Genomic DNA, 24961 nt, shown 5'->3' on the forward strand with positions numbered 1-24961 from the left:
CTGATTGGTGACTCTGAGTTGACCCTCGGTGCAAGTGTGAGTGTGAAATGAGATGCACACGCTGCTAGTTTTAGATTGTTTATTGATCGGTTGCTGGCAAAGTTCATGTGCAAGTAGAGGAAGGAGTGATCAGTGAGGCACCTACTGCAAGTGTATGTGAAGGCAGAAGATATTGGATTTTAGACAAAGTTACTGCGTGAAGCATGACACCTTTTATTAGTTCTGCTTGGTGAGAGGGAGGCGCCAAGTGAGCAGTGGATAGAGGGGAGTTCAGTTCAGTTACAGGGTTTAAATGTAAATGTTTGTAAATTTTTGTGTATATTTATTTGGGGTGATTTTCAGGGGTCCATAGTTATTTTACTACTATTTAGTACGGAAATTATGTACATATTTGTATATTTATTGTGTTTATATGATTTGTAAATGGTATGGGCCAATTAGTGAAAGGACGCGCAGGGAGTATTTATACAGGTCATTTGGAGGAGGATCAGGTTGGGATTAGGATGTTGTTGACGTGCTAAAGGATTTTTATTTATCGTTCGCAAGAGATAGAACAATACTGCGCACTCAGGACCCAGATTGTTACCCATAGTAACTATAATATATAGATACTAGTAAACAGTGAATAAACAAGGAAAATAAAGTAGAAATATAACTAAAAGCGGCAACAAAGCAGCATGAAGTTTGTGCAGGGAAATAAATGTGCAAAGCAACTGAGTTGTGCAAGTCACTCAGCTCCACCAGAGTTAAATCGGACAGTTGATAAGCGGTGTCAGAAGAAAAAGTTTGATCACATGTTATGAAGAAATAACAGCTGGTCAGCAGGGGGCAGCAGCTTTAGTCTTGCCAGCCGGTAATCCTGACAAACTGGAGGAACTGACTAGCCTGGTAAAATCAGTGGTTCGCTCCCAAGCATCTAGAGACCAGCAGATGCAAAAAGAGTGGGGAAGGCCAAGATCAAAGATGGCGAAGCGAACAGGTGAAAGACTTTACGGGACTAAGAACAGCCAAGGAAATGATGACGCTGCCCGGCCCCGATACAGATCTTTTAATAATCAGTATCGGCCGATCCGATGTGAAATAAACAAAATGTCCTCCCCTGGAAATTCACAAAGGCTTTTATTATCTTACTTATTCTCCTAAATCATGTGTGAATGGATTAAGTCCAATAAGCAGGACTCTCAGAGTTAACGTAGAGGAGAGAGGGCAGCTGGTACCAGCTAGTAGCAGCTAGTAACCTGTGCTCTCTACTCCGGAAATGGGCTCATCGAACTCCTTAACTCTCTCAGGAAAATATTTTCTGGCCTTGATGTTGCCTCCGGGAAACTTTTCTCTCTGTGTAGCATTGAATCATCACAAAACAAGGTGAATGACAAACTAATACAAAGCAAATGCAGATTATAACACTAGATTCAGTGAAGATGTTGACAGTTATATATAGATATAATACATAGAAGTAGAAATGAGGGAGTTTGTTGAGATTTGCATATTGTGATAAATTAAATTTTTACTTTACATAAGATGAAAGCCGCTGCATCTGTCTTTGACCTTTCAAGGAACAAGAGTTGCAGTGGGTGACAGGAGGTAGAGATGGAGAGGACACGCATCTAGGAAAAAAGCGTGAGTCACGATACAGAGAGCGAGATTAGGGAAGAGGGGGGAAACGCAGCGAGACTGTCCGACGTAGGGAGAGGGATGTCACATGGCAAGAGGGGAGGGAGGGAGGGTGAGAGGCAGACACGCAGCAAGAAATAGCCGGAGGGAGAGTGTGAGGCATTAAGCCGGTCGTTTCCCCCCCCCCCCTCGTGAGTTTGCACGGCGCAGACGGCCCTGCCTCTTCCACAGCTACGTCACGGGCAGAGCCGAGCAGGAGGGAAGCAGGACTACCCCGATGCTGACGGGAGGAGGAGAGGAGCACTTCATCCTGCCAGAAGCCGGCCGCCGCATCTCATCAGTGGACCTCCTTCTGACTTTTTTTTTTATGGAGCTCGTGTTGTTTTCCCGACCGACCCGGGGAACAGGCTGGAATGGCGAAGGCAGGAGAGCTTCCTCCGGCTCCTAACTCTTGTCGTTTTGCCCCCGTCAGTCACAGCTGTGGCAGAAAGCGCTCCTGTCATTCGCAGGCATCCGTGCCTTTACTCTGGAAGTCAGGTGGATTTCAGTCTGGACCGAACGGATTGAGGACTTGATGCAAAAAACGCTAAAAAAACTCAACCGAAAATCTCTTGAACTACGTCAAATTTATTTATCGTCTCAAGTATCCGGATCTTTTTAACTTTATTATAGCTGTTTAATTCATCTCTTTTAGCCTGACTCACAAATGGAACTAGAGACGGAGGCTTTTGTCTGTTCATTGTGACTTATGAATCAGAAACTGTGTTAATGGTTGTGATGCTGACGAATGGATACCTCATCGCTGCTGACTCACCACTGGGCTGAAGATGGTCATGCTCTTTAGTCTTGAAGTTAAAGTCTTTAGCTTTAATTTTCTGTAAAAGTTAAGACTAGATTCCCACTTCTGCACCATCTGAATTTATTCACCTTCCATCAAGGAGAACGTGGTTATTAGAAACCGATTGTTTTGCTCGTACGTCACCAAGGACGAGCGAGTGATTTAAGTTTTCGTAAATCCTGTCTCTTCGAGGAGGCTCTGAGTGAAGTCTTAAAACATTTGTCCTTGGCCTGACTTTTAAAAACCAACGACGTTCACCCTTGCCAACTCCTCCGACAGGTGGAACGAGTTAGTTTGGACGTATCGGGAGATGAACTGTCCGTTTCTGTTTGGATTCGCATCACATTTACCATGGGATAACTCAACGTAGAAGTTCTTAAAAGTAACCCCCCCCCCCAACCACCCCGTTTCCACCATGGTGGTGACTCGTTTGGAGCTGGAGCTGCGTTACCAGGGCAAGAAGTTGCGTGGCGTGACGTGGAAGTTGACCCGGTCTGAACATGGCTTCCTACCAGAGAGCTCTTGGCTCATCGCTGCCCAGGTCATAGTGCCGTACCTGGTGTCAGGGCTGGGAATGGTCTCGGCTGGTATCGTCATGGACCTTATACAAGTAGGAAAATTACTGTCAAAATAATACTTTTTTATGCTTATGTAATACTTATACATAAGTATATGGGACAGCAGTAGCTTTTTGAACCAGTCAGAGTTGTGTTTGAGTAAATGTTGCATGCAATATATAATTTTCTTCCGATTTCATTTTTCAAAACAGAAAAAATTCAAACTTTTTAAGTGTGTGCCAACTCGGATTTCTCAAGAACAATACCATTTAGAGTGATTCTGACTTTTGTGGTAGAAACTTCAGAGTCTTGGCTTTCAGAAGAGACCAAGACCATGAATGAGGTCCAAAATGTTCATCAACAGCATTCAATTTACTTTGGGTACAACTTAAACAGGAATGTTTTTGCAAAAAAGGCTGGAATGACTCTTCAAATCGTTATTATTATTAAATCAAAAAAAGTTTTACTCTATAGCAGGCGTGCCAAACTCATTTTAGTTCAGGGGCCACATTTAGCCAAATTTGATCTCACTGGGGCCGGAGCAGTAACACAATAGCTTATTAACTGGTAAATAACGACAACTCCAAATGTTTCCCTTTGCTTTAGTGCAAAAAAGTACAGCTACATGTAATGAACAACTGTGAATTTCTTAAGAAGTGCAAGGTGCAAGTGCAATTTCTTATTTTATCAGATATTTTCAGCTGATATCTTCAGTGTAATTTTTGCAAATTTATCCCACGGGCCAGATTGGACCCTCTGGCGGGCCAGTTTTGGCCCCCGGGCCTTATGTTTGACACCTCTGCTCTATAGGATGTTGGATGCAATTTGTAATTCAGTGTTGACACAACTTCTATTCGGCTGAAACAAACTGATAAACTCGTTTTCAGTATTTAGTTTGCCATGTACAAAGTAAGCATTGACGTTTTGAAACCCAACCTGACAAATGTACATGGTGGATTGATTTCACGTAAAGAGTTTGCCATTGTAGCATGGATGGATTGGGGAGATATTGGTGGACATGTGGAGTGGGTGTATGAAAAATATGTGTAGGATCGACTTTATGTGCTGCTCTGGTGAGAATGATCTCAGCTGGTGTCATCTTATATCCACAAGCAGAAATTAAGGTCAGGCTGACACGGGGCTTTTATTAAATACTGGATAAATTCCAGTAAGACGTGTCTAACTTTTCATCACTTGAGCCACTCTGTGACAACTGGAGAATGACGGCTGATGCTTGAAATCGTGGAAAGAGGCAGTGCACAGTAATAGAGGAGAAATAACCGACACATTTCAGCTAAAGGTCTAATAACTTTGGTTTCTAGTTTGGTTCAACGACTCACCGGGCTCCTCATCTGTCTCCTCGGAGGCGTCCATGTTGTTACTGTCACGTCATCAGTGTCTAGTTAAAGTGTCGACCAGACTAGTCCACGGTCCCTGCTTCCCACCAGACAGTGATGTTTTCTGATCAACAGATGGAGCCTCATGTAACATCCCCCCTCTCTGAGCTTTTCTAAATCAGATTTAGATTCGAGCGAGAGAGGGACAGGAGAGCCGAGAGCCCTGGGATAAAAGTGGACGCTTAATTTAATAAGTGGTTCAGAGATGAGAGGGAAAAGGGGGAACGGAGGCCAGATAAAGATATTAGAAACCCTTTTTAACCTTGGTATGATACACAACAGGGGTGTCAAATTCACTTTAGCAGAGCCAAGATTGATATAAAGCTGGATGCTTACACTGATAAAAATATGGTGCTCCATCTAGTTAAAAAAAGTAAGGCAACTTTTTGCATCATTTTATCCCGTAGGTCAAACAACAGTTTGCTTTGATGGTATCACAAAAACCTCCTGCGTCCTCATATGGGGACTTTAAGTTTTAGGTTTGTCGCAACTTATTCAATGTCATTCAATACAAGTTATTGTAAAAACATGTTAGCATGCATTTCATTGGATTCATTCCACGGTCGATCACGTAACAAGAGGAGACAAGGTTCAAAACATCATCAAATTCTACAGTAGAAACTTGTTTATTAACTTTTCTAGTTTCATATGACAGACAAATTCTATCAATAGTAATAAGCTATAACTTCGCTAATTAGCAAGAACTTGATTGAGGACATTGGGATTTCATTATTTGCAATTCTGCTTTTGCACACGAAAATGATCAGTTTTATAAAACTGTTCATTTGATATAAATATTTTGTTACATATATAAAAATATAAGAAAATTGAGAGATGATGAGAAATTAAACATGCATACAAAAAAAAGCTCAGGTCTACGGAGGTTAATTCTGTAATAAAGTTAATTTACTTTTGCAGATGATGTCAGCTTACTTTTACAAGTTGAGTACTCCTAAAAGTAAGTTTTTCAACTCACTTTTCGAGTAAAGTATGTTGACATCAATCAATCAATCAATCAATCAAATTTTATTTATATAGCACCTTTCAGGGCAACTGAATGCTATTCAAAGTGCTTTACATTTTTATTGACAAAAATATACAACAAATAACAACTAATGCACACTGTAAAAGGATAAGTTAAAATAATAGAACAAGTTAAAATTATAAAAGATCAATATAAATGAAATAAGAATAAATACATAAAAATATAATAACTACATGACATGAAAGCCAGATTAAAGACATGTGTTTTTTTAGTCCGTTCAATCTTCTACAAACGTAAACTGACTTTACTTACAGAATTAATCTTGGACCAACAAAACTTCTCTTATTTGGGGATTAAATGATGCAAAAAGTTGCCGTACTTTTTATAAGTAGATGGAGCACCGACCTTATTTTTATCAGTGCACTTACAGCTAAAACCTCATTGCTAACGGCTAACCGGTGTTAGCTCAGTAAGCTAACGTTACGTACAGAAAAAAACACATCTCTGCTCACTTTAAATTACAGTCATTTACAAACGTTAGCTTGAAATTAATTTGAATCAAGTATTTTAAAACAACTTGCTAACATTAGTTTCACATAAAAAAGTATTTTGAAGCCACTTGTTGTTAATTCCAAGAGTCTCCAGTTGTTTTACTTATTCATTTCTACAACAATATGAAACCTAAAACACTGCAGTAATTAACAAACTATATCACTAACATTAACTTAATTCTTACCTTAAAGTCTCCTACTTTTTCCAATTTTAAATTATGTGTTGTGGGGGTCTTTGCTTACATATAGCTTGTTCATGAAAAAAATAAAATTACTTGTATTTTGAAAAAATGTAGACAAATTCAAAACATAATATATTCAAGTCAAGGGACAAACTTTATTTTTTATTGTTACTTTCACAGGCTCAATTATGTTAAAATTACATATTCATATCATTTACATATATTTTGTTTGTTTGTTTAGTGCAAAGAAAAGCAAGTATATGATTTCTGAACCACCAGAAATTTCTGAAGCAATATCCTTTTGTAAATTAATCCCGGGCCGGATTGGATATGTCTAGAGTCGACCCATGTTTAGTTATGTCTGGGCTCATCGCGGCCACATGTAAGCAGCAGCAGCCGGGGTATTACAGCAGAAGTGGGCCACGTCCCAGGATAGCCTCCCTGTGACGGACCTGACAGCCGTGTGCCAGACCTACTGGTCTAGAACCTGAGAAAGACGTGTATAAATAGATACGCATTTAAAAGAATATGAAAAAGTTCACTTCTGCTACACTTCCATTCATCTCTGCATCTCTCTATCCTCTGCTTAGTAAACCCTCACTGTTTGTACTATTTATTGTTGTATTAAAGATATAGGAGTGAGAATGAAGAAGTCGGTGAGCGATTGGTAACTATCTAAACTGGCATTTAAAAAAGAAATAGATTATCATAGTTACTAACAACTTGTTATGTACCATTCATTTGTGCTTCACTTTTATTATTCCTGACATCGTCACCAGGCTAGCCGCTGCTATGCTAGCTTTGGGAACTTAGTGCAGATTCTAATTCATTCGTTTTTCTGACAAGATGAGATGTTTTTTATTAATTTCTGTAGTTAGAATACATTACCGCACACTCTGCTTTTTGATTTTATTTGTTAATCTCAAATGGATATTTGTTAAGTTTATATTCCTCTGACTCTCAGGCCATAAAGCTCTGCAGATTTATTCTTTATTCTTGGCTCAGAGACACATGTCTTTATCCATTTCTGCTCACTGGGTCCTGCTCACTTTGTTCTTCAGCTTCTTTTGGGATTTATGGCAGTTTTTATTCTACTTGCTGTATTACTGCCCTACACAGGGTGGATTATTAGTTTATACTCTGCTTTCTTTCCACATTACTTCCTGATTTCCTATGTCTTTATCCAAATTAGCAAGTTACCAAAAATGTGATGTTTTAGTTTTTAAATAAACTAAAAGTATTAGATGTGGAAAACATGCTTTTCTAACTTGAAGTTTTAATTTCTGCCATCATCATCATAAACTTGCAGATAAACTCATGGTTTTAGCTGAGCAAGCTAGCTATGAAGCCTATATCTACCTTTTTTCATTTTTATTCCACTCTCAAGGACACTGCATTTGCTGCAAAGATTAATCTTTTGGACTTCACACAGAGGCACAATTGCTGGAAAAACAATTCCACAGTGTGCACAGTTTTCTCCTGGATGAAAAAGAACATGTTTCCTCCGTGCACCGCGTCTGGTTTCTGTTTGTGGCTTATATCGTGGTTTATATTTTATAGTGTGTTCCTGTCATTGCTTGCACTTATTTAACTCTTTCCATCATATTTCTGTTGTCGGCCCATTCTCTCCTCTGGAAACCCCTGGCTCCCCGCCTACTGCTGCCCCACATCACTCTGCTCTTGGCGGGCCTGCGTTGCCTTTTTATGCGTTCATCTATTTAAAGATCTAAATTGTCTCGGACTTGCCAGCTGGAGCTGTAGCAAGAACACACAAGGCAGACTCTGAACCGTGCATCTTCTGAACCTGCTGAACCCGTGCTGTGTAGCGTGGCGTCGGATGATGCTCAGAGATGTGGAAACAGGGGAAGTAGGCTACTGGGTTAGTCTAGAATATCTAATGATGTTATTTAACTGCATCAGCAAGGGAAAGGTTCAGAGGGTACATCTGTGGAGGTGCAGACGACACCTGGTGTGGTGGTGGTGGTGGTTCTTTTAGGGCAGAAATAAATCAAAAGTAACTTCAGTATGTCTGTTCATGTGCACCGTTCTGTAAAGGACTGTTTCATATTGAATTTGTTGTGTTTGTCTCGCAGCATTGGGAGGTGTTTAAGGTCATCACAGAGATTTTCATCCTGGTTCCGGCTCTGGTTGGACTCAAAGGAAACCTGGAGATGACCCTCGCTGCTCGCCTCTCCACCGCTGTAAGAAACTTATATTTATTTACTGCTGCACTATCGTTTATTTATTATTTTTAAATAACAAATATCAGGAAATTTTACACTTGAACACACATCAGTATTATATTAAATATCCAAAAATTTGAAGCGATATTATTTTATGTGTATTTTAGTGTTTTGATTTTAGGCCGAAGTCCCGCCCACTAACATGGAGGGGGTGGAGCTAATGACCCATACTGCAGCCAGACACCAGGGGGAGCTGTACTTTTTTCAACTTCAGAGCCGTATATTAGAGAGAGTCTGTCCAACTCAAATCATGGCGCCATGTTTGCTACATCAGAGGGAAGATTCTACAGTATAACCCTATGAGGTGGATGTGCTATGTTGAAATAAATGTCTTATTTTCACCATTAACGAGCCTATAAATGTTATTGTAAACGTTTGTCAATATGTAAAAGGCCCTCACTTAAATATCCCAGCGTCTACTTCCTTTAAATATCTTAAATGAGCTGTAAAATGCTTTGTAGCCCAATCACCTCATCAGTCATGAAGCTGTGTTTACCTTCTCCTCAGTCTCCATAGTCATTCATCACTGTTAAAAGGTTGAAATTACTCAGAAAAATTATGAATACTCAGAAATAATGAGAATTAAACTAGTCTTACTGTTATTTAGTATTATCATTACAACATTAGTATGCTAGCAATAATAACGTAGTAGTAACCAAGGTAAAGGTACATGTCAATTAAATGTGTCTGTCTACGTGAACATAAATTACATAAACACATGGGTTTCACAGTATATATGACGCTAGCTGCTATTTTTCTAAGCCTTTAGTCTAGATAACTAGCTAGCATACGGCTAGCCTAAGGCTAGCATAAAGCTAGATTAACTTTATTCATTTGTAAAGCAGTTTTGGGCGTTTTTGAGATCAAGGTTCATATTAATGATGGTATGACTTTATTTTTCTATATAAAATCTTAACAAACGTCAAAGACAGACATTGACATTTACCTCATCACATAACAGGGAGAAATCAGTCGACATCCAGTTCTTCCTTTTAATCTTCAGCTCCATAACTTTCTCTGTTTCCCCACCGTGTTTTCCTGAGCACTGTGGCATATTTTAACTTTTAATCCAATTTTATTCTCTGTTATTGCCACTTCTCTATGGGTGAATATTGGTTAGATGGATCCAACATGGCGCCCATGAAACACGTGACCAGCTCAGAACCAATCAGCATAGAGGGACAGATCAGACGGTTCATTCCCTGCTCTAATATACGGCTCTGATCAACTTCACATTTCAGGAGGTGTCATGGCTCATGCAGTTATTGCGAATAAACAAATTTGCCATCAAAAAATAGTTTAAACAAGTTTATATTATGCTCCATCAAGTGGCCGTTGGAGGAACTGCAGTTTTGGGCAACGTCAACGTTCGTTTAAGTTTTTTTTTGTCCTAAATGTAGATTTTCCACTAGATTTCTCTTAACTTTTCACCTTGTGATTTCTCCTGGAAGGTACTTGGTATTTTGTTTCCACTGATAACTAGTATACTATTTACTAACAGTACATTGTTATATTGTAATACAACTAATACTCTGTCTTACCACAACGTAGTTGGCAAATTAAATTTGTCTAAATTATACCATTTGAACTGAGGCTGTCTCTACCCCCCTGATAGGACTGATATGACTGTGCTGTCTCCGTATTTTTAGGCCAACACGGGACAAATGGACGACCCTGATAAACAATGGAGGATGGTTTGCAGCAATCTGGCTCTCATACAGGTAACATACTGTTAGCCCACATAAGGAGTGGAGGTGGAATGGAGGTGGAGTGGAGGTGGAGTGGAGGTGCGCTGTTGTGTGAAGATAAAGCTATGAATCCAAGCTTTTATACAGGAATTCTGAATTAAATGATGAATCACGAGGGAAGAGAAATTATCAGGACGCACTGCAGCAATCACACACGAGAAATATGAGATAATGAAAGTTAGATTAAAAGTTTTAAAGCTATTTTAAAGCTTCTCCAGCAGCTAAAGAAATAGACTCATATTAATGAGCTCTGTAATGATTATTGCTTTCATGTTGCACTCGTGCTTGTTTTTAATTATAAGTAGACGCAGATCAGCCACAAAATTAAAACCCGCCAGCCTGTGGTTGATAACCTGGGATTTATGTGGCTGTTACTTCGATATGCACCACCAGCTGAACATGGTTGCAGACCAAGCACACCTGCATAATGCAGATAAATGAGCACATGCACCTGAACATCTATATCATGCAAAATAAATAAATAAGTAAATAAAATGTGAAACAGGGCATCTTCTTCTTTTTTTTGCTCGTTGGTCCAGTTCTGATCGTCACATGCTCATTGTTGGAAGCATGACGGTGTGATCTAACCTCATTTCAATCAGAACCAGTTTTTAACTTCTTTCTGTTTCACATCAGTTCTTCCTTTCACAGGTTATAAACTCTAGAAGAGCTGCAGTTGTGGAGATGCTCTGACCCAGTCATCGAGCCATCACAACTGGGCTTTTGTCATATTTGCTTAAATTGCTGTTGATATTTTTAAAAGGAGGCTAAAAACTCATCTTTTTAATCTGGCTTTCATTTAATCCCTGTCACTCCTCTATTCTCTTATTTTTACTCCTCATATTATTTAATGATTTTAATGCGTTTTTGCTTCTTTATTTATTTATTTGTTTGAAGTCTATGTGCATTTTAACATTATTAAATCTTAAACTTTTACGCTTCTTCTGTATATTTTATCATTATTTCACTCATTGCTTGTTTTTTTTATCAGCCTTTTTTTTAATATTTTAGTTTTTAGCTTCAGTGTTTCCTCATGGGGGCAATCCACACTGGGAGGTGGCCCCCCTTTAGGTGGTTTTTTCTCACCTGGATCCTCAGTGCCATGTTACTGGAATCGTCTAATATGCTGTGTGTGTGCATGTGCAATTGAGTCTATATGTGGAGTTGGTTTTTATTATTTGTTGTAATGTTTTATGTTTTTGATTTGATTAAATCCTTTTTTTATCATATTTCCAGAGGACAACAAAACTGCTGCTTGATGTATGCCACCCAGTAGTCATAATGTTATGGCAGATGGGTGTGCATAAGATTAAAACCCATACATTTCAACTTTTATTACTGTAATATGATAAACTTCTGAATCACTTTAATGATTCATTTTTAGCGTGTTATATAATAAGAAACCTACAAGTCCAAAATCATTACGTAAACAATGAAAACCAAAGAATAAGTGGTTTAGTTAACTCGTCCTTGTGCTGTATCCTCCTCCTCCTCCGTCTGCAGGTCCAGGCCACGGTGGTGGGCTTCCTGGCCGCGGTCGCCGCCGTCTGTTTAGGGGCCATTTCTAGAGGAGGGGTGGAACTGGACCAGGCAGCCGTCCTGTGCGCCAGCAGCATCACCACGGCGTTCGTAGCTGCTCTGTCCTTAGGTCAGTCAGGGACGGGATGTTTCTGCATGGACTGAAAGATGAATACAGCATAAAACTTTCTAGTGTCAGGTGAAAATGAACAATAATGACAAACTCAAGTGGGTTAATTGCTTTTGAATACTGTGTTGCTATCAAATAATCCAAAAAAAAAAAACATGAGAAAGTAAAAAGTAGTTTAAAATGTTCAGAACTGAATAAAATCAAAAAGGAAGTCAGTATTTTATGTGAAATAAAAAGAGTTTTATTGTTTTAATCTTTCTTTTCTTAGCTGATCACAATCCAGTCAAACTTTATCTTCGCATTTAAATTTTGTTGTATCATTTACATTGGCGATAAAAGGAACTTAATCTAATAAAGCACTTTAAAAACCATCAAAGTGCTGAACAGAGGAAAGGAAATACTAAATAAAGTCAACGTCTTACAGGGTGTCACAGTCGATTATATCTTCACTGCATCTGTTTTACTTCAAGCCACCAAACCTTAAATATATCTCTTGTCAAATTTAATCCCCTCAAACACTATAATCTGCAGTTGCTTTGTTTTAAGGTCTGCAGAACATTAAACCGTAATTTGCTAAAAAACTGTAACAGACCACACAAACAGTTTGACAGTAGTACAAAGGAAGAATAAAAAAAACTTAGCTGTTTTTTTGTGTATTTAAATTATAGGGGAGTTGCGGTGAGTCGTGAGCGGTTGTGTTTTGAACTCGCACACATGTTGCATTAATTCAAAGACCATTATTCTCAGTAAAAAAAAAAAAAAGCAGGATGCTGCAGTCTGAGGTCTGAGCTTCTATTACATCTAGTGACATGTTCAACAGAAACTACAAACCACAGCTGGATCAACATCTGTGTCAGTTATTTGAAACTAAAGCTGAATAACACAACCGTCATGAACTGGCTACTGAATCCAGATAATGCAGCTGCAGTTTAATGGACTAATACAAAGGAAAAGATGCATGTGTTGATTTTAAACTCCGCTATTGTGTCACTATTGTATGTGCATTACAATGTATGCGCATATTTCTCCATATCAACCCACAACATGACACTGACAGACAAATAACAACACATACAACAGGAATACGACCGTTTTATAGTTTCCTGTTCTAACTCCACTCCATTTATAGTCTGATATACTGAAAGTGACAACGCTCTGTTTGTGTTTGATTCTCCTCCCACAGGCCTGGTGATGATTGGCGTGATCATCGGCTCCAGGAAGGTGGGAATAAACCCCGACAACGTGGCCACGCCCATCGCCGCCAGCCTGGGGGATCTGATCACCTTGTCCCTGCTGGCCGGGGTCAGCAGCACCCTCTATGAATACAGGGGTGAGTCAAAGCAGAGGAGACGTGTTTGATTTGAACTCTTTTACTTTTTTAAATTTTAAGTTAGTTATAAATATGAACACAAAAGAGTGAGAGAAGTGGCCCATTATAGAACCTTTTTTTTTTGACTTTGCACCACAAGATGGCAGCAAAAGTTCAGTTTATTTTCCCAGACAACTCACTGTGATGTACACTGTCAGCCATAACATTATGACTACCTTCCTAACCCTAACCCATAGAAAGTATTTTTTTAATTTGTAAATTTTTTAAATTTGTTCAAATTTTGTGTATATTTTGATTAAAGTGTTTTCTATTTTATTTTACTAAATGATCCTCATTTGTTTTATTTTAAACTAATCTCATTTTATTTTATTTTTATTTTCACTTGTGGTTTTTAAGAATGTTTCTTTTATGTGCAGCTGAGCTACTGTGACCAAGTAATTTCCTTTTGTGGACCATTAAAGTCTAAACATACTACATTCCTTATAGTTTCCCATTCACCATTCATTCATTCTTTTCCATTTTACCATTCCTTTTTTTTTTTTTTGGATCGAAATAAAGGAATAGATTGAAGCCAAAGCTTATTGTGTCCACCCTTTCAAAATGAATATGGTTACATAAACTCTGTTTCTTTGTTCGTCATCCCTTATTCAAGAAGAGAAAAAGAAAAAAAAAAGACAATAAACAAAACAAAGACTTTTGTTTTTCCCCGTTTTGAGTCACATAACAAAACAGAACAGATGAGTTCTCCAGAGACCTTATTGTGACCTTATTCACTTCTCTGGTATCTTTCTAATGTTTTGACTTCGCATAATTTAATGAATGTGTCCATATTTTTTACTTTCTTTCGATTCGTTGTCACATTCGTTCCATAACTTAACCCCATACACTGATACACATCTACTTTTCAGTGGGTATGTGCTTGTCCTGACTGCGATTAACAGTCTCTGTGCATTATCTGTAATGTTTTGCACTTAACCAAATCCATATGTTTCAGAGCTTCAGTGCACAAATAACAAATTAGTAGGGTGAACATGTTCAGCCTTGTTAATCACTCATATGACTCTTTTTTGAAATGCAAAAACACTCTTGTTTGTATTGGTTTAATAAGTATTTGTCAGGAAGAATGAGTGAGGAATACAACACTAACAAAGATTTTCGGTCCAAAAGTGGATTAATTTTGCAAAGTATTGCAATAGATTTGTATATTTTTGATTTGACGTAGTTTACGTGGGCCTTCCAGATTCATTTATGATCGATTATTACACCCAGGAATTTGTTTTCATACTCTCTCTCAGTTTCTGTTTTAGTTAATGTGTCACAAACAGATCAGGAGTTGTGCAGACTGATGGGTTGTAGCAGGAGAAGATGCTGCGTTGTCTGTCTAGTGCACAGTTATCAGTGATCAATAACAGTCTGTCTCGTGTCCTCCACTCTGCAGCCAGAGACAAATCCAGCCTTTCTAATCATTCAACCTCTCAATCGTATCGTCACTCTGCATCACAGCGTCTTTACGAACATTAGAAAGCATCATAATACTTGTCTTGCATGCACGCTGTCTACGACTACATCTACAACTGTGTAACCTTGGTGGATATTGTTTGAATATGATAAATGTCCTTTCCCTCTCCACAGATATTTGGTACCTGTCCCCTCTGGTGTGTCTGGTCTTCATAGCCCTGATCCCCATCTGGGTGGTGGTGGCCCGGCAGAGCCCTCAGATCAAAGAGGTCCTCCGCTCGGGGTGGCAGCCGGTCATAGTGGCCATGTCCATCAGCAGGTACACACTCAGATTCTTTGTAATTATTTTATTCAAATTTAAGTAATTTAAGTAGTATAGTATACAGAGATTAAAGCTGTGCTTTCTAATAACATTGCCTAAGGCAGCAGTTCCCAAACTTCAGAGTGCTGTGGCCCACTTTAAAATCTAAAAAAGACCACCCAACAACTCTGATCAACACACAAAATGAATTATTTCTTCTTTTTATTTCATGAACACAGAAATACGTTACGTTCCGGCTCAAAAGTTGGTCAAATAAATGAAGAATAAAACGTAATTTAAATCACATGGTTCTGTTTTATTAGTTGTGATTAGTTTTTTAAATGAAAATATTTAACCATAAATATTTAATGGTTACTTAAAACTTAATTACAAAATCACTGGCCTAAGGGAGGCATGTAATATGTGAATAATATTGGTCCTAGCACAGAACCCTGCGGCACTCCATAGCTTAGTCTGGCGTGTACAATTTAAGTAATTCAGGTAGTGTAGTTGCAGGTGGCCTGTGAGATCTTTATTTATGAGAGGGTCCTTGTGGATGTACACATACAAAGGGCAGTCAAGGTTTAAATTTAAGACATTTAAACTATCTGATGTTTTATAAGGACAGAAACTGTCAGCCAACGATCCACTCAAAGGGTTTTGGTTGTTAATTCTGTGCAGGGCATCTTTAATAAAAGACGCTTGAATGCTGCGGGCTGTAAAAAAGAAGTAATAAAAAATGATTTGGGACAAGGCCAATCAAGTGTTTACCCATAAATGTGCTAAATGAAGGTTAATAACGGCAGTAACTCTGTGGCTCTAGACGATCCAAGTGCCTTTGTTCGAATTGTCTTTGGTCATGCAAAAGGAGTTTGTAAAAAGGCAACGGGACTCAAGTCCATAAATACAGAGTGTGAATTTATTTTCCTGGGTAAACGTAAGATAGTGATGACAACTCTACAACTCCAGTTGCCTCATTTTGTTTTTTTAAAACACCTTTTTGGAACTTCACAGACTTTGTCTGTGGTCGTTCTTTCTCTCTTCTACATTTTCTCTCTCCTCTAGACAGAGAGATGACCTGATGAAAGAAAGGGTTGTACATAAACAGCTGCTGTTCTGATTCTCTCCGTTTATTATTTCCAGTTTTGGAGGCCTTATACTGGACAAGACAGTGAGCGATCCGAACTTCGAAGGGATGGCCGTCTTTACGCCCGTCATTAATGGTAAGCTCAATGATGCCAAATGTAGATATCACATGAACACTACGGTATAAATGTTGTACGGTATCTTGCCTCAGTTATCTTGATGGTCTTAGAGTCATTTTAATTTTGCGCTTCAGCCAACATTAAAGGAAAGTTTAGACCGCTAATCGCTCTTCAAAGGCACCAGACTTCATTGACAAAATCACTAATTTTACCTCACCAGGACACTTACGTTAGTCGTCTACCGTTGTGTGACTTAGTTTCACACAATGTTAGTTAAGTACATTCAGATCCAAACCTAAAAGTCACAAGTTTAACACAAACAAACTGACGAATCAGAATATACCTCATTGCCAAATATATTTGCACATACAAGGAATTTGTCTTGATGTCTGTTGCATAATTTATTTATTTTTTAGAGCTTTTAATTCTCAGACATAATTCTGAGAGAAAAAAGTCGGAACTCTGAAATTAAAGTTGGAAATCTGAGATCAAAGGCAGAATTCTGAGATTAAAGTCAGAATTATGACAAATAAAGTCAGAAGTCTGAGATTAAAGGCGGAATTCTGAGAAAAAAAAGTCAGAACTCGGAGATTAACGCAGTGCTTTCTAATAATATTACCTAAGGGAAGCATGTATAATGTGAATAATATTGGTCCTAGTACAGAACCCTGTGGCACTCCATAGTTTAGTTTGGTATATATAGAAGAATCATTGTTTACAGACAGATGGGATCCAATCCAGTCTAATGCATTTCCTGTAATCTTGATCACAATTTCAGGTCTCTGTAGTAGAATACTGTGAATGATAAGATCTGGAGTAAATGCTACTATTGTGAACTTTAAGTGAGGTACAGCTCACTGAAGGTTCAATATAAAGCACGTCATCGTCAGTAAAAGTTGAAAAGAAGCACAAATCAAAGCTAACAACACACTGTATTACTGTACATGCTTACTGTATTGTCTCATCTGCTGGTTTGATGAGTTTCTATGTCTGCTCTGAACTATCATCATTCATTTTGAGTCGGATAAACTTCAACCGGCTACTCTCTCAAAAGTTCAACGGTAAAATTCAAAGTTACAGGAATCGCTGTTTGGATACTTGATGTGTGAATGAGAATAATGTATTAAACATTGAGTTAAAATCTAAAATCTGTGATCTACAACATTTTCCTCGACAACTTTCTTGATAATTCATTTTAGAAATTAAAACCAGTAAAGTATTCAAAATAATGCCTGTGTGTGAAAAACTAAGCAAAGATAGAAAAAAAGATGAAATTACGAATATTTGGTTATTTCATAATGTGAATCTCTGGAGTGAGCGAATCAGTGAGGAAGACTTTTTATTTAAAAGCCACATTTCAAAATGAATTAAATACCCGGTTGAAGGTGTTTAGTCTAATTTGCTATCTTCAATGTTACAGATATATTTAAATCAGAGCCAAGTACAGTATTACATTACAAACAGCCAGCCATACCAACTAGAGAAAAGCTTAGAGTGGTACCGCAAAACTAAAAACCATTCATGATGACTTGTTTCCAGCTAGTTGGTTTATTTTTCAGGTTGATTTTAATTGCCATTGTGAAATGAACTGAAACCAGCAGCTGTCTGGAACGCAGGAAACCGGTCTAAAATCATACTGTGTGTGATCCTTCAGAAAAAGCTTTGGCTCTACTATTAAAGTATACGCCATCTGAAGTTAATGGGCTAAAACGCGTTGCCTCTGCCAACGATGAAGCCTTTAAACCGCTGGAATATTTCGAGAAGCACCAGCTTAGCTCAGATGCACCGAGGCCACGAGTACCATCAGACTGCTTTGATGCAACGCAACCAAGTTTGGTGTTTTTCCGTCCTGCACAGTATCTTAGCTGCTTACTCAGAAGTAAATCAAAGTGACTATTATAATAATTTCTCAACAAAGACCCAAGTTGTGTATAAACTTTAGAAGAAAATAGAAGTGTGATTAGGAGTGTAAAAGCTCCCTTTGCTATTTTAAAAAAAATGCAGCTCAGCAAAGACCCAGAAATCAGGATGTCTAAAGTTAGCTTGAGCAGTATATATATATATATTTATATATATATCCCATCTGAATACTGGAATAGCTGATGTTGACCCATGATCTTCTAAATGCGTTGCGAGTGAAAAAAGACTGAGATATGTAAACTTGACACCAGGAATGATTTCAGTTGCAAATCTGGTTTATCTGCTACATGCTTCCTATATTCAATAAACTCCATTCTTCTTCTGTCCCACTGTCCTTTGGGGTTTGGGTCCTATTGGTTGAAGGGAGGGTCCTCTGTGCATCATCCCACAGATACTGGATCAGTTTGGCATCTAGTGAATTTAGAGACCAGGTCAACACCTTGCAATGTTCTTCGTGTTTTGTTTTTTTTTATTTGGTTGTTCCTAAAGCGTTTTTGTGTGTGTGTCGAGGAGTGTCATTGCTATCGGTGCCAAAAAAGTGTCCAAAAGTCCCAAATGTTTCCCAGCAGAACACTGAATTGCCACAATATGCTCAATGTTATTCACTTCTCCTGTCCGTGGTCAAAATCTTGTGGCTGACCAATGTCCACTCAGTCAGGCTGAACAAGAAGTTGCCTCAGAAACTGTGGTAAAGCATAATTAACATTCATCGAGGGGGCTTCACAGTTTACATAAATGGCATTAAATGTCTCTGAGATGTTACAGCTGCACACATGCAACTATAACACTGTGGTGGTAACACATGGTTCTGGGTGGATTAGACAAACGACATGTCAAGTGCTTTAAAGCCGCAAGTGAAAAGAAGAGCCGTTGTCTCATTTCGTTAGAGTTTCACTGCAACACCAATAAACAGAAAAGAGAAATAATCAGGAACAGGGGGAAGAAGAATGAGACGAGAAAGAAGCTTTTTGTGGAGCTCTTTTCTCCAGGAGATAGTCTCAACCGACTGGATAAATCACAGAGTAATCACCAGTTAATTAGTACATAAAGTAAAAAAAAAAATAAGGATGGAGAGTCACCCCATAATCCTGTTTGCAAAAGGATGAGAAGCGGTTTGGCTGTGAGGTGACGCATGCAGAGATCCACCGAGTAAAAGAGGAGAAGTTGATGTAAACCACTAATGGTGCACACCCAGAGAGCTCTGGCACAGCTGACACGGCCTTTAATAACCATCCACTCTCTGTTTCTCATTTCATCTCTGCCCATCTTCCTCCCATTTCTCAATCTCCCCTCTCTCTCTCTCTCTCTCTCTGCTAAATTCTTAACTTGCCAATCTGGTTTGAATTTCCCATTTTCCCTCAGTGGATTGCGAGTAAACCCATATTATGTTTTATTCAAATTCCCCCAAGTCCTTTCGAGCTCATAAAGGAACATCTGTGCTATTTATTTTATGGTAAATACTTGGAAAGGTGTTTGACATGACAGGATTAGGCACAGGCACATACGCTTGTCAACACTGAAATGGAATCTGGAAAACTGAACGACTAATTAACTTAAAAACGAAAAAGGTTCTTACACACACACACACCTAGTAGAAAGGGATAAAATCACACATATGCAAGAACTTTAGAATTTAATACAATTAAATAAACACCATTTTTGCACATTTCATTGAGCTCGTAGCTGCAGGCATTTGAGTTTCTTTCGATAATTTCTCTGGCTTATTTATTTATTTTTTTGTACTTTTTTTTTTTTATATGCGCTGCCCAGATCGCGGCCCGATCCAACAGTGTGTCATGGCTTGGCCTAATTTGAGTTCAGGAGCCCACAAAAGAGATGAAGCGCTGCCGACCCTGCAGCTGTGTTTACTGTCCTTGGTGGAAAAGAATGTTGTTTTTCCACTGATTAGGAAGATGCTAAGATCAATGTCGTCTTTGTCTGCCTTTTTTTCTGGGGCATTTCTGAACACACATATTAGTTTTCTCATTGGGGTTCAGTGTCGCATACTAGTCTCTGATGACGTCACTAATAAAAACCCAGTAGAAAATAATGCTTTGCAACAATTAAATCTATATTCTTGACCTGAATGCTTAGAATAGACATGACCGACACACTATTAACTGCAGATATGTATAGACTGTATAAAAACAGGCAGCAACTCAGCACCATCAGTAGCATTTAACAGTATTCCGCAGCTTGAAAAAATAAAGGTGCTATCGGGAACCAAAAATGGTTCTTTAGAGCAGTGGTTCCCAACCTCCCAACTAGCATCACTACTCAATCAGAAGTAGGGTCGGGGTGGGTCTCGGAAATCTTGGTTGAGATCCAGCTGCAGCTGGTGCTGCATTCGAGACAACTTGTGAAACAAATGAGCTCTGAGTTTGTCCAACTCAGCAATAACTGCTTCCAAAATAAAATAAATAAATAGCTGTTGCACATATTTTAATGTTCAGCAAATGGTGACAATACACCTGCTTATCCCTCCTAGCAAGAGGTTCCTTAAAGAACCATTCCAGTATTAGGTTCTACAGAGAACCCATAAAGGTCCCTCAAAGGCACCATTAGATTAGATCAATGCAATCATGATGTCATGTTCATCCACAGTATTATTCAAAAAGAAGTGAAAGGAAAAAAAAATGGTTCTCCCAAGAACCTTAGCAAAAATAGATTCTTTGTGGAACCATTTTCAAGGAAGTTATAACTGGTTCATTGTAAAACCTTCTTTAAACGGTTCTCTGGTAATTCTTCAAAATAAAAGATTCTTTATCAATTTATGGGTGGTTTGCTGCGTTGACCCACTGCGTCCATGTTGTTGTTGTCATCAGTTGCTTTAAGCGTCACGGTACAAACTGACTCCTCCTTCGTGATACATTTAGTCGCCCTCTCAATTTATGCGACATCTTGTTTTTCTTCCCATGTGCAGGAGTGGGCGGTAACTTGGTGGCAATCCAGGCCAGCAGGATTTCAACCTACCTGCACTTTTGGAGCATCCCGGGGGTGCTGCCCTACAAGATGAGGCAGCACTGGCCCAACCCCTGCATCACCTTCCTCTCCTCAGGTAACACTGCCTTATGTTGTTGAATTAAAACATTATTAATGAAAACATAAAAGATCTGTTCAGACCCAAACAGAGCTGAAGGGATCGGTGTATGTTGTGATTGCAAATAGCTGGACTTTCACTGTGCATCCAAGTAGCTTCTTCCGTTCTTAATGACTGGCGGGGAGCTGGACTTGAAATGGGAAAATCTGAAACGTCTCTGGGACAGATGTTCAAACTGTGTTCTAAACTAATGGCAGATTAAATCTCAGTCCTCTTCCCTTCTTCAGAGAAGGCTCCCTTTATTCCTCTTTCAAACCTCCTCTGCCTACTCTGGCTAAAATGTGGACGTAGTTATACTCAAAAGACTTTCCAAACAACAATCATGCAAATTTCTGATGGGGAACACCCACAGATGTTCCCATTTATACCCCAACTCCTGCCAGTCCTTTAGAATTTGAGAAGCTATTTGGATTAAACGTCTTTAAGAAACTACAAGTCCAGTTTTGTGACCGAACAAATAAGAACACCAAAGTGTATAAAAGCAGATCTCATCTCATTGCCAATTATTGTTCAACTGTTTTCTCCGTGTCTCCCAGGGGTGAACTCCAAGTCGGCCCGTGTGCTGCTGATGCTGGTCGTCCCTGGTCACCTGGTCTTCCTCTACGCCATCTCTCTGCTCCAAGGAGAGGAGGCTCCCATCAGTATAGCCTTCACCGTCTGCTACCTGTGTGCTGCCCTGCTGCAGGTAAACTTAACATCTGCGCATGTAATCTGGCTCGCTCTGTAAACGCAGACGCTAGTCGGCACTGTGTCTAAGGTCTGGGGCATGTAGAGGTGATCAAGACAACTTGCTGAAGTTCAAACCGAGCATCGGAACAGGGGAGAAAGGGGATTTAAGTGACTTTGTACATAGTATTTGTATAGTATATGTTGATATACTGGGATTTTCACAACCATCTCTAGGGTTTACAGAGAATAGTCCGAAAAAGAGAAAACATCCAGTGAGCGTCAGTCGTTGACATGAGAGGTCAGAGGAGAATGGGCAGACTGGTTGGAGATGATAGAAAGACAACAGTAACTCAAATAACCACTGGTTACAACCAAGGAATGCAGAATACCATCTCTGAACGCACAACACGTCCAACCATGAAGAAGATGGGCTACAGCAGCAGAAGACCACACCGGGGGCCACTCCTGTCAGCTAAGAACAGGAAACTGAGACTACAGTTCACACAGGCTCATCAACACTGGACAATAGAAGATTGGAAAAACATTGCCTGGTCTGATGAGTCTCGATTTCAGCTGCTACATTCAGATGTCAGGATCAGAATTTGACGTAAACAACATGAAAGCATGGATCCATCCTGCCTTGTATCAAAGGTTCAGGCTGGTGGTGGTGGTGTAATGGTGTGGGGGATGTTTTCTTGGCTCACTTTGGGTCTCTTAGTACAAACTGAGCATGGTTTAAATGCCACAGCCTACCTGAGTATTGTTGCTGACCATGTCCATCCCTTTATGACCACAGTGGACCATCTTCTGACGGTTACTTACAGCAGGATAATGCACCACGTCACAAAGCTCATATCATCTCAAACTGGTTTCTGGAACATGACAATGAGTTCACTGTACTCCAGTGGCCTCCACAGTCACCACATCTCAATCCAATAGAGGAACCTTTGGGATGTGGTGGAACGGGAGATTCTCATCATAGATGTGCAGCAGACAAATCTGCAGCAACTGATGCTATCATGTCAACATGGACCAAAATCTCTGAGGAATGTTTCCAACACCTTGTAGAATATACCTAATAGAGTGGCCTATGAGTGTACATTGCATAGGCATTGTGGAGAATACTACACTCAATGAGTTTCAGAAGTTTGTATCTATAGAAAAGAGGATCGGGGGGGGCATTTGACTTGGTCCATAATATTGCTCGAATTACTTTCTTTTGTACTTCTCGAGATAACTAGGTTGTGTATTGCACCATATATCATTACAATAGTTCAGGTGAGGCTCAAATAGAGACCGATACAAGTTTAGGAGAGCGTCAAGAGGAAGGAAATGTCAGAATTTAACAACAGATGCAGCTATTTAGTGAGGTGTCTACTTTCTCTTCAAGTAACAGAGGGCAATATTTAAATCGTCCTTGCCATGAACTCGTTGGCCCTCAGTTAGCCCCCGGAGCTTCACACAGTTGTGAAAACCAGTCATCAGAAGGTACATTACAAGACTTTGTGGAGTCAGATAAAAGTGGCTGCTGCCACCTGGTACCTACCTGTGAACTGAGCCGTGCCAGGTGCTGGTGTTTCAGCAGCTGGCTGAGATAAAGGTTTGTTCCAGGACAGGACCAAACGTACACGGTCACCTTTACTGACCTCAGCTGTTATGTGTTTGCTAAAAACTGGAAGTGTTTGGTGGAAGTAATGTTCTACACTAGTATTACTACACCAAATTAGATCGTGTGTTCTTTGGAAACCAAGACAGCGAATGTTTGGGGTTCTTGATCAACTCTTGAGGGTTTAGCTAATATCAGATTTCATATTTTGTATGAGAACACTGTATGAAATAGCACACGGCTCCATTAGCTGAACGAAAATAAACTCTTCATCTCTTAGCTATGTAAACCTTTTAGCCATGCGCCCCAACCACTTAAGCATTACTTTATCTAATCCAGCCACATCTGCCAAGCGTTTATACACTGTGTTTTACTACATGAGTTGTTCATCTGTTAGCTATTCAACTCAACAGCTGTTTACTCATTATCGTTGGTTTCCTCACTTGATCCTTTACATTTCTCAGTTTCAACCACGTGTTTACTTACTTATTACGACTTTTGGCCCACAGTCAGTCCATTCCTTGTTTTTCTTGCTCATTTTGATCCACACATATTCATCCTTTCCTCCTCTCTGCAGGTGGCCATCCTCCTCTATGTGGCCGACCTCATCGTTCGCTTGATGTGGAGACGGAGTCTGGACCCCGACAACTTCTCCATCCCCTACCTGACGGCCCTGGGGGACCTGCTGGGCACCGGGTTCCTGGCCCTCTGCTTCCGCTGTGTCTCACTGGTTCAGAGCCTGGGTCTATAAATATTTCCCATGAACTATTTATTAGCCGGCCACTGTCTTAAAGCACCAACGTTATTACAATTATTCAGAAATGCTTTTAAAATTGGACAATAAAGCATTTTCTTGGTCTTCATCACCGGGACAGTTCATAACCAAGGGAATTCTTAAATATTTTAACCAATCTAGTTCTTATTTTTTTTTTCTAAGTCTGTCCTTTTTGAGCATCTCAAACTGTATGTTGAACTTTAGTTTACAATCATTCCTCATTATTTGTCTTTTAGTTTTCCTGCATTAACTAAATTTGCTCAGCTTGTCAGAGAGGAATATGTAGCTACTTAACATAGCAGCAAGACGATGTGACAGCTGAGAGTAGAACTGTGTAGTCGACAGTAGACTTTTTATTTTTATTTCAGACGGCCTTTACTGTGAATAATGGTTTGTTTGAACTTGTGGACTGAGCAAAAAAAAACAAAACAAACAAAAAAAGACTTGAAGCAGCCCATGTTGGGGAATGCTGTACTATGCATTAATGCTGGAGATTATAGACGTTGACATATCTCGTACACTGACTGGAATATTCAACAATTCCCATATATATATAATTAATGAGTGTAATTATCATAACTTATTCTGAAAGAATGGCACACACACACACTTCTTTTGTGTTCATGCACATCAGGTTCCAACATCCTAACTCAGCTATAGAGGGTATACATTGACGTCACTGCCGACTGGGGCCACGCCCCCCTGAGTGGCAAAAACATGGCTAAATGTAGGAGACCGGGGAAAATGTGGATTATCAGATCAAATTCAGGACAATTGGACTCGACAATGATCTAAACAAACTATTATGGATTTAGAAAAGTGGATTAGCCTCAG

The 24961-nt window shown here is 39.3% G+C and overlaps 1 protein-coding gene across 3 annotated transcripts in view; it reads left to right on the plus strand.

Moving 5' to 3' along the window:
• LOC125018982 (solute carrier family 41 member 3) overlaps nt 1-24929 on the plus strand; it is a 32119-nt gene extending 7190 nt beyond the window's left edge. For 2 of the 3 annotated variants that reach the window (XM_047603478.1, XM_047603470.1), the window contains exons 3-11: nt 8218-8325; nt 10017-10088; nt 11619-11763; nt 12947-13093; nt 14726-14870; nt 15996-16075; nt 20901-21035; nt 21614-21762; nt 23930-24929. In XM_047603478.1, coding sequence (XP_047459434.1) covers nt 8218-8325; nt 10017-10088; nt 11619-11763; nt 12947-13093; nt 14726-14870; nt 15996-16075; nt 20901-21035; nt 21614-21762; nt 23930-24103 — 1155 coding nt within the window. In that variant the 3' untranslated portion in view covers nt 24104-24929. Of the gene's footprint in view, nt 1-2852; nt 3063-8217; nt 8326-10016; nt 10089-11618; nt 11764-12946; nt 13094-14725; nt 14871-15995; nt 16076-20900; nt 21036-21613; nt 21763-23929 lie in introns of those variants that run through there. The other variant, XM_047603488.1, reaches the window with a different exon arrangement.
• Nucleotides 24930-24961: the final 32 nt, after the last annotated feature.

The sequence above is a fragment of the Mugil cephalus genome, chromosome 1 (assembly GCF_022458985.1).
Source record: "Mugil cephalus isolate CIBA_MC_2020 chromosome 1, CIBA_Mcephalus_1.1, whole genome shotgun sequence".
NCBI classification, from domain to species: domain Eukaryota; kingdom Metazoa; phylum Chordata; class Actinopteri; order Mugiliformes; family Mugilidae; genus Mugil; species Mugil cephalus.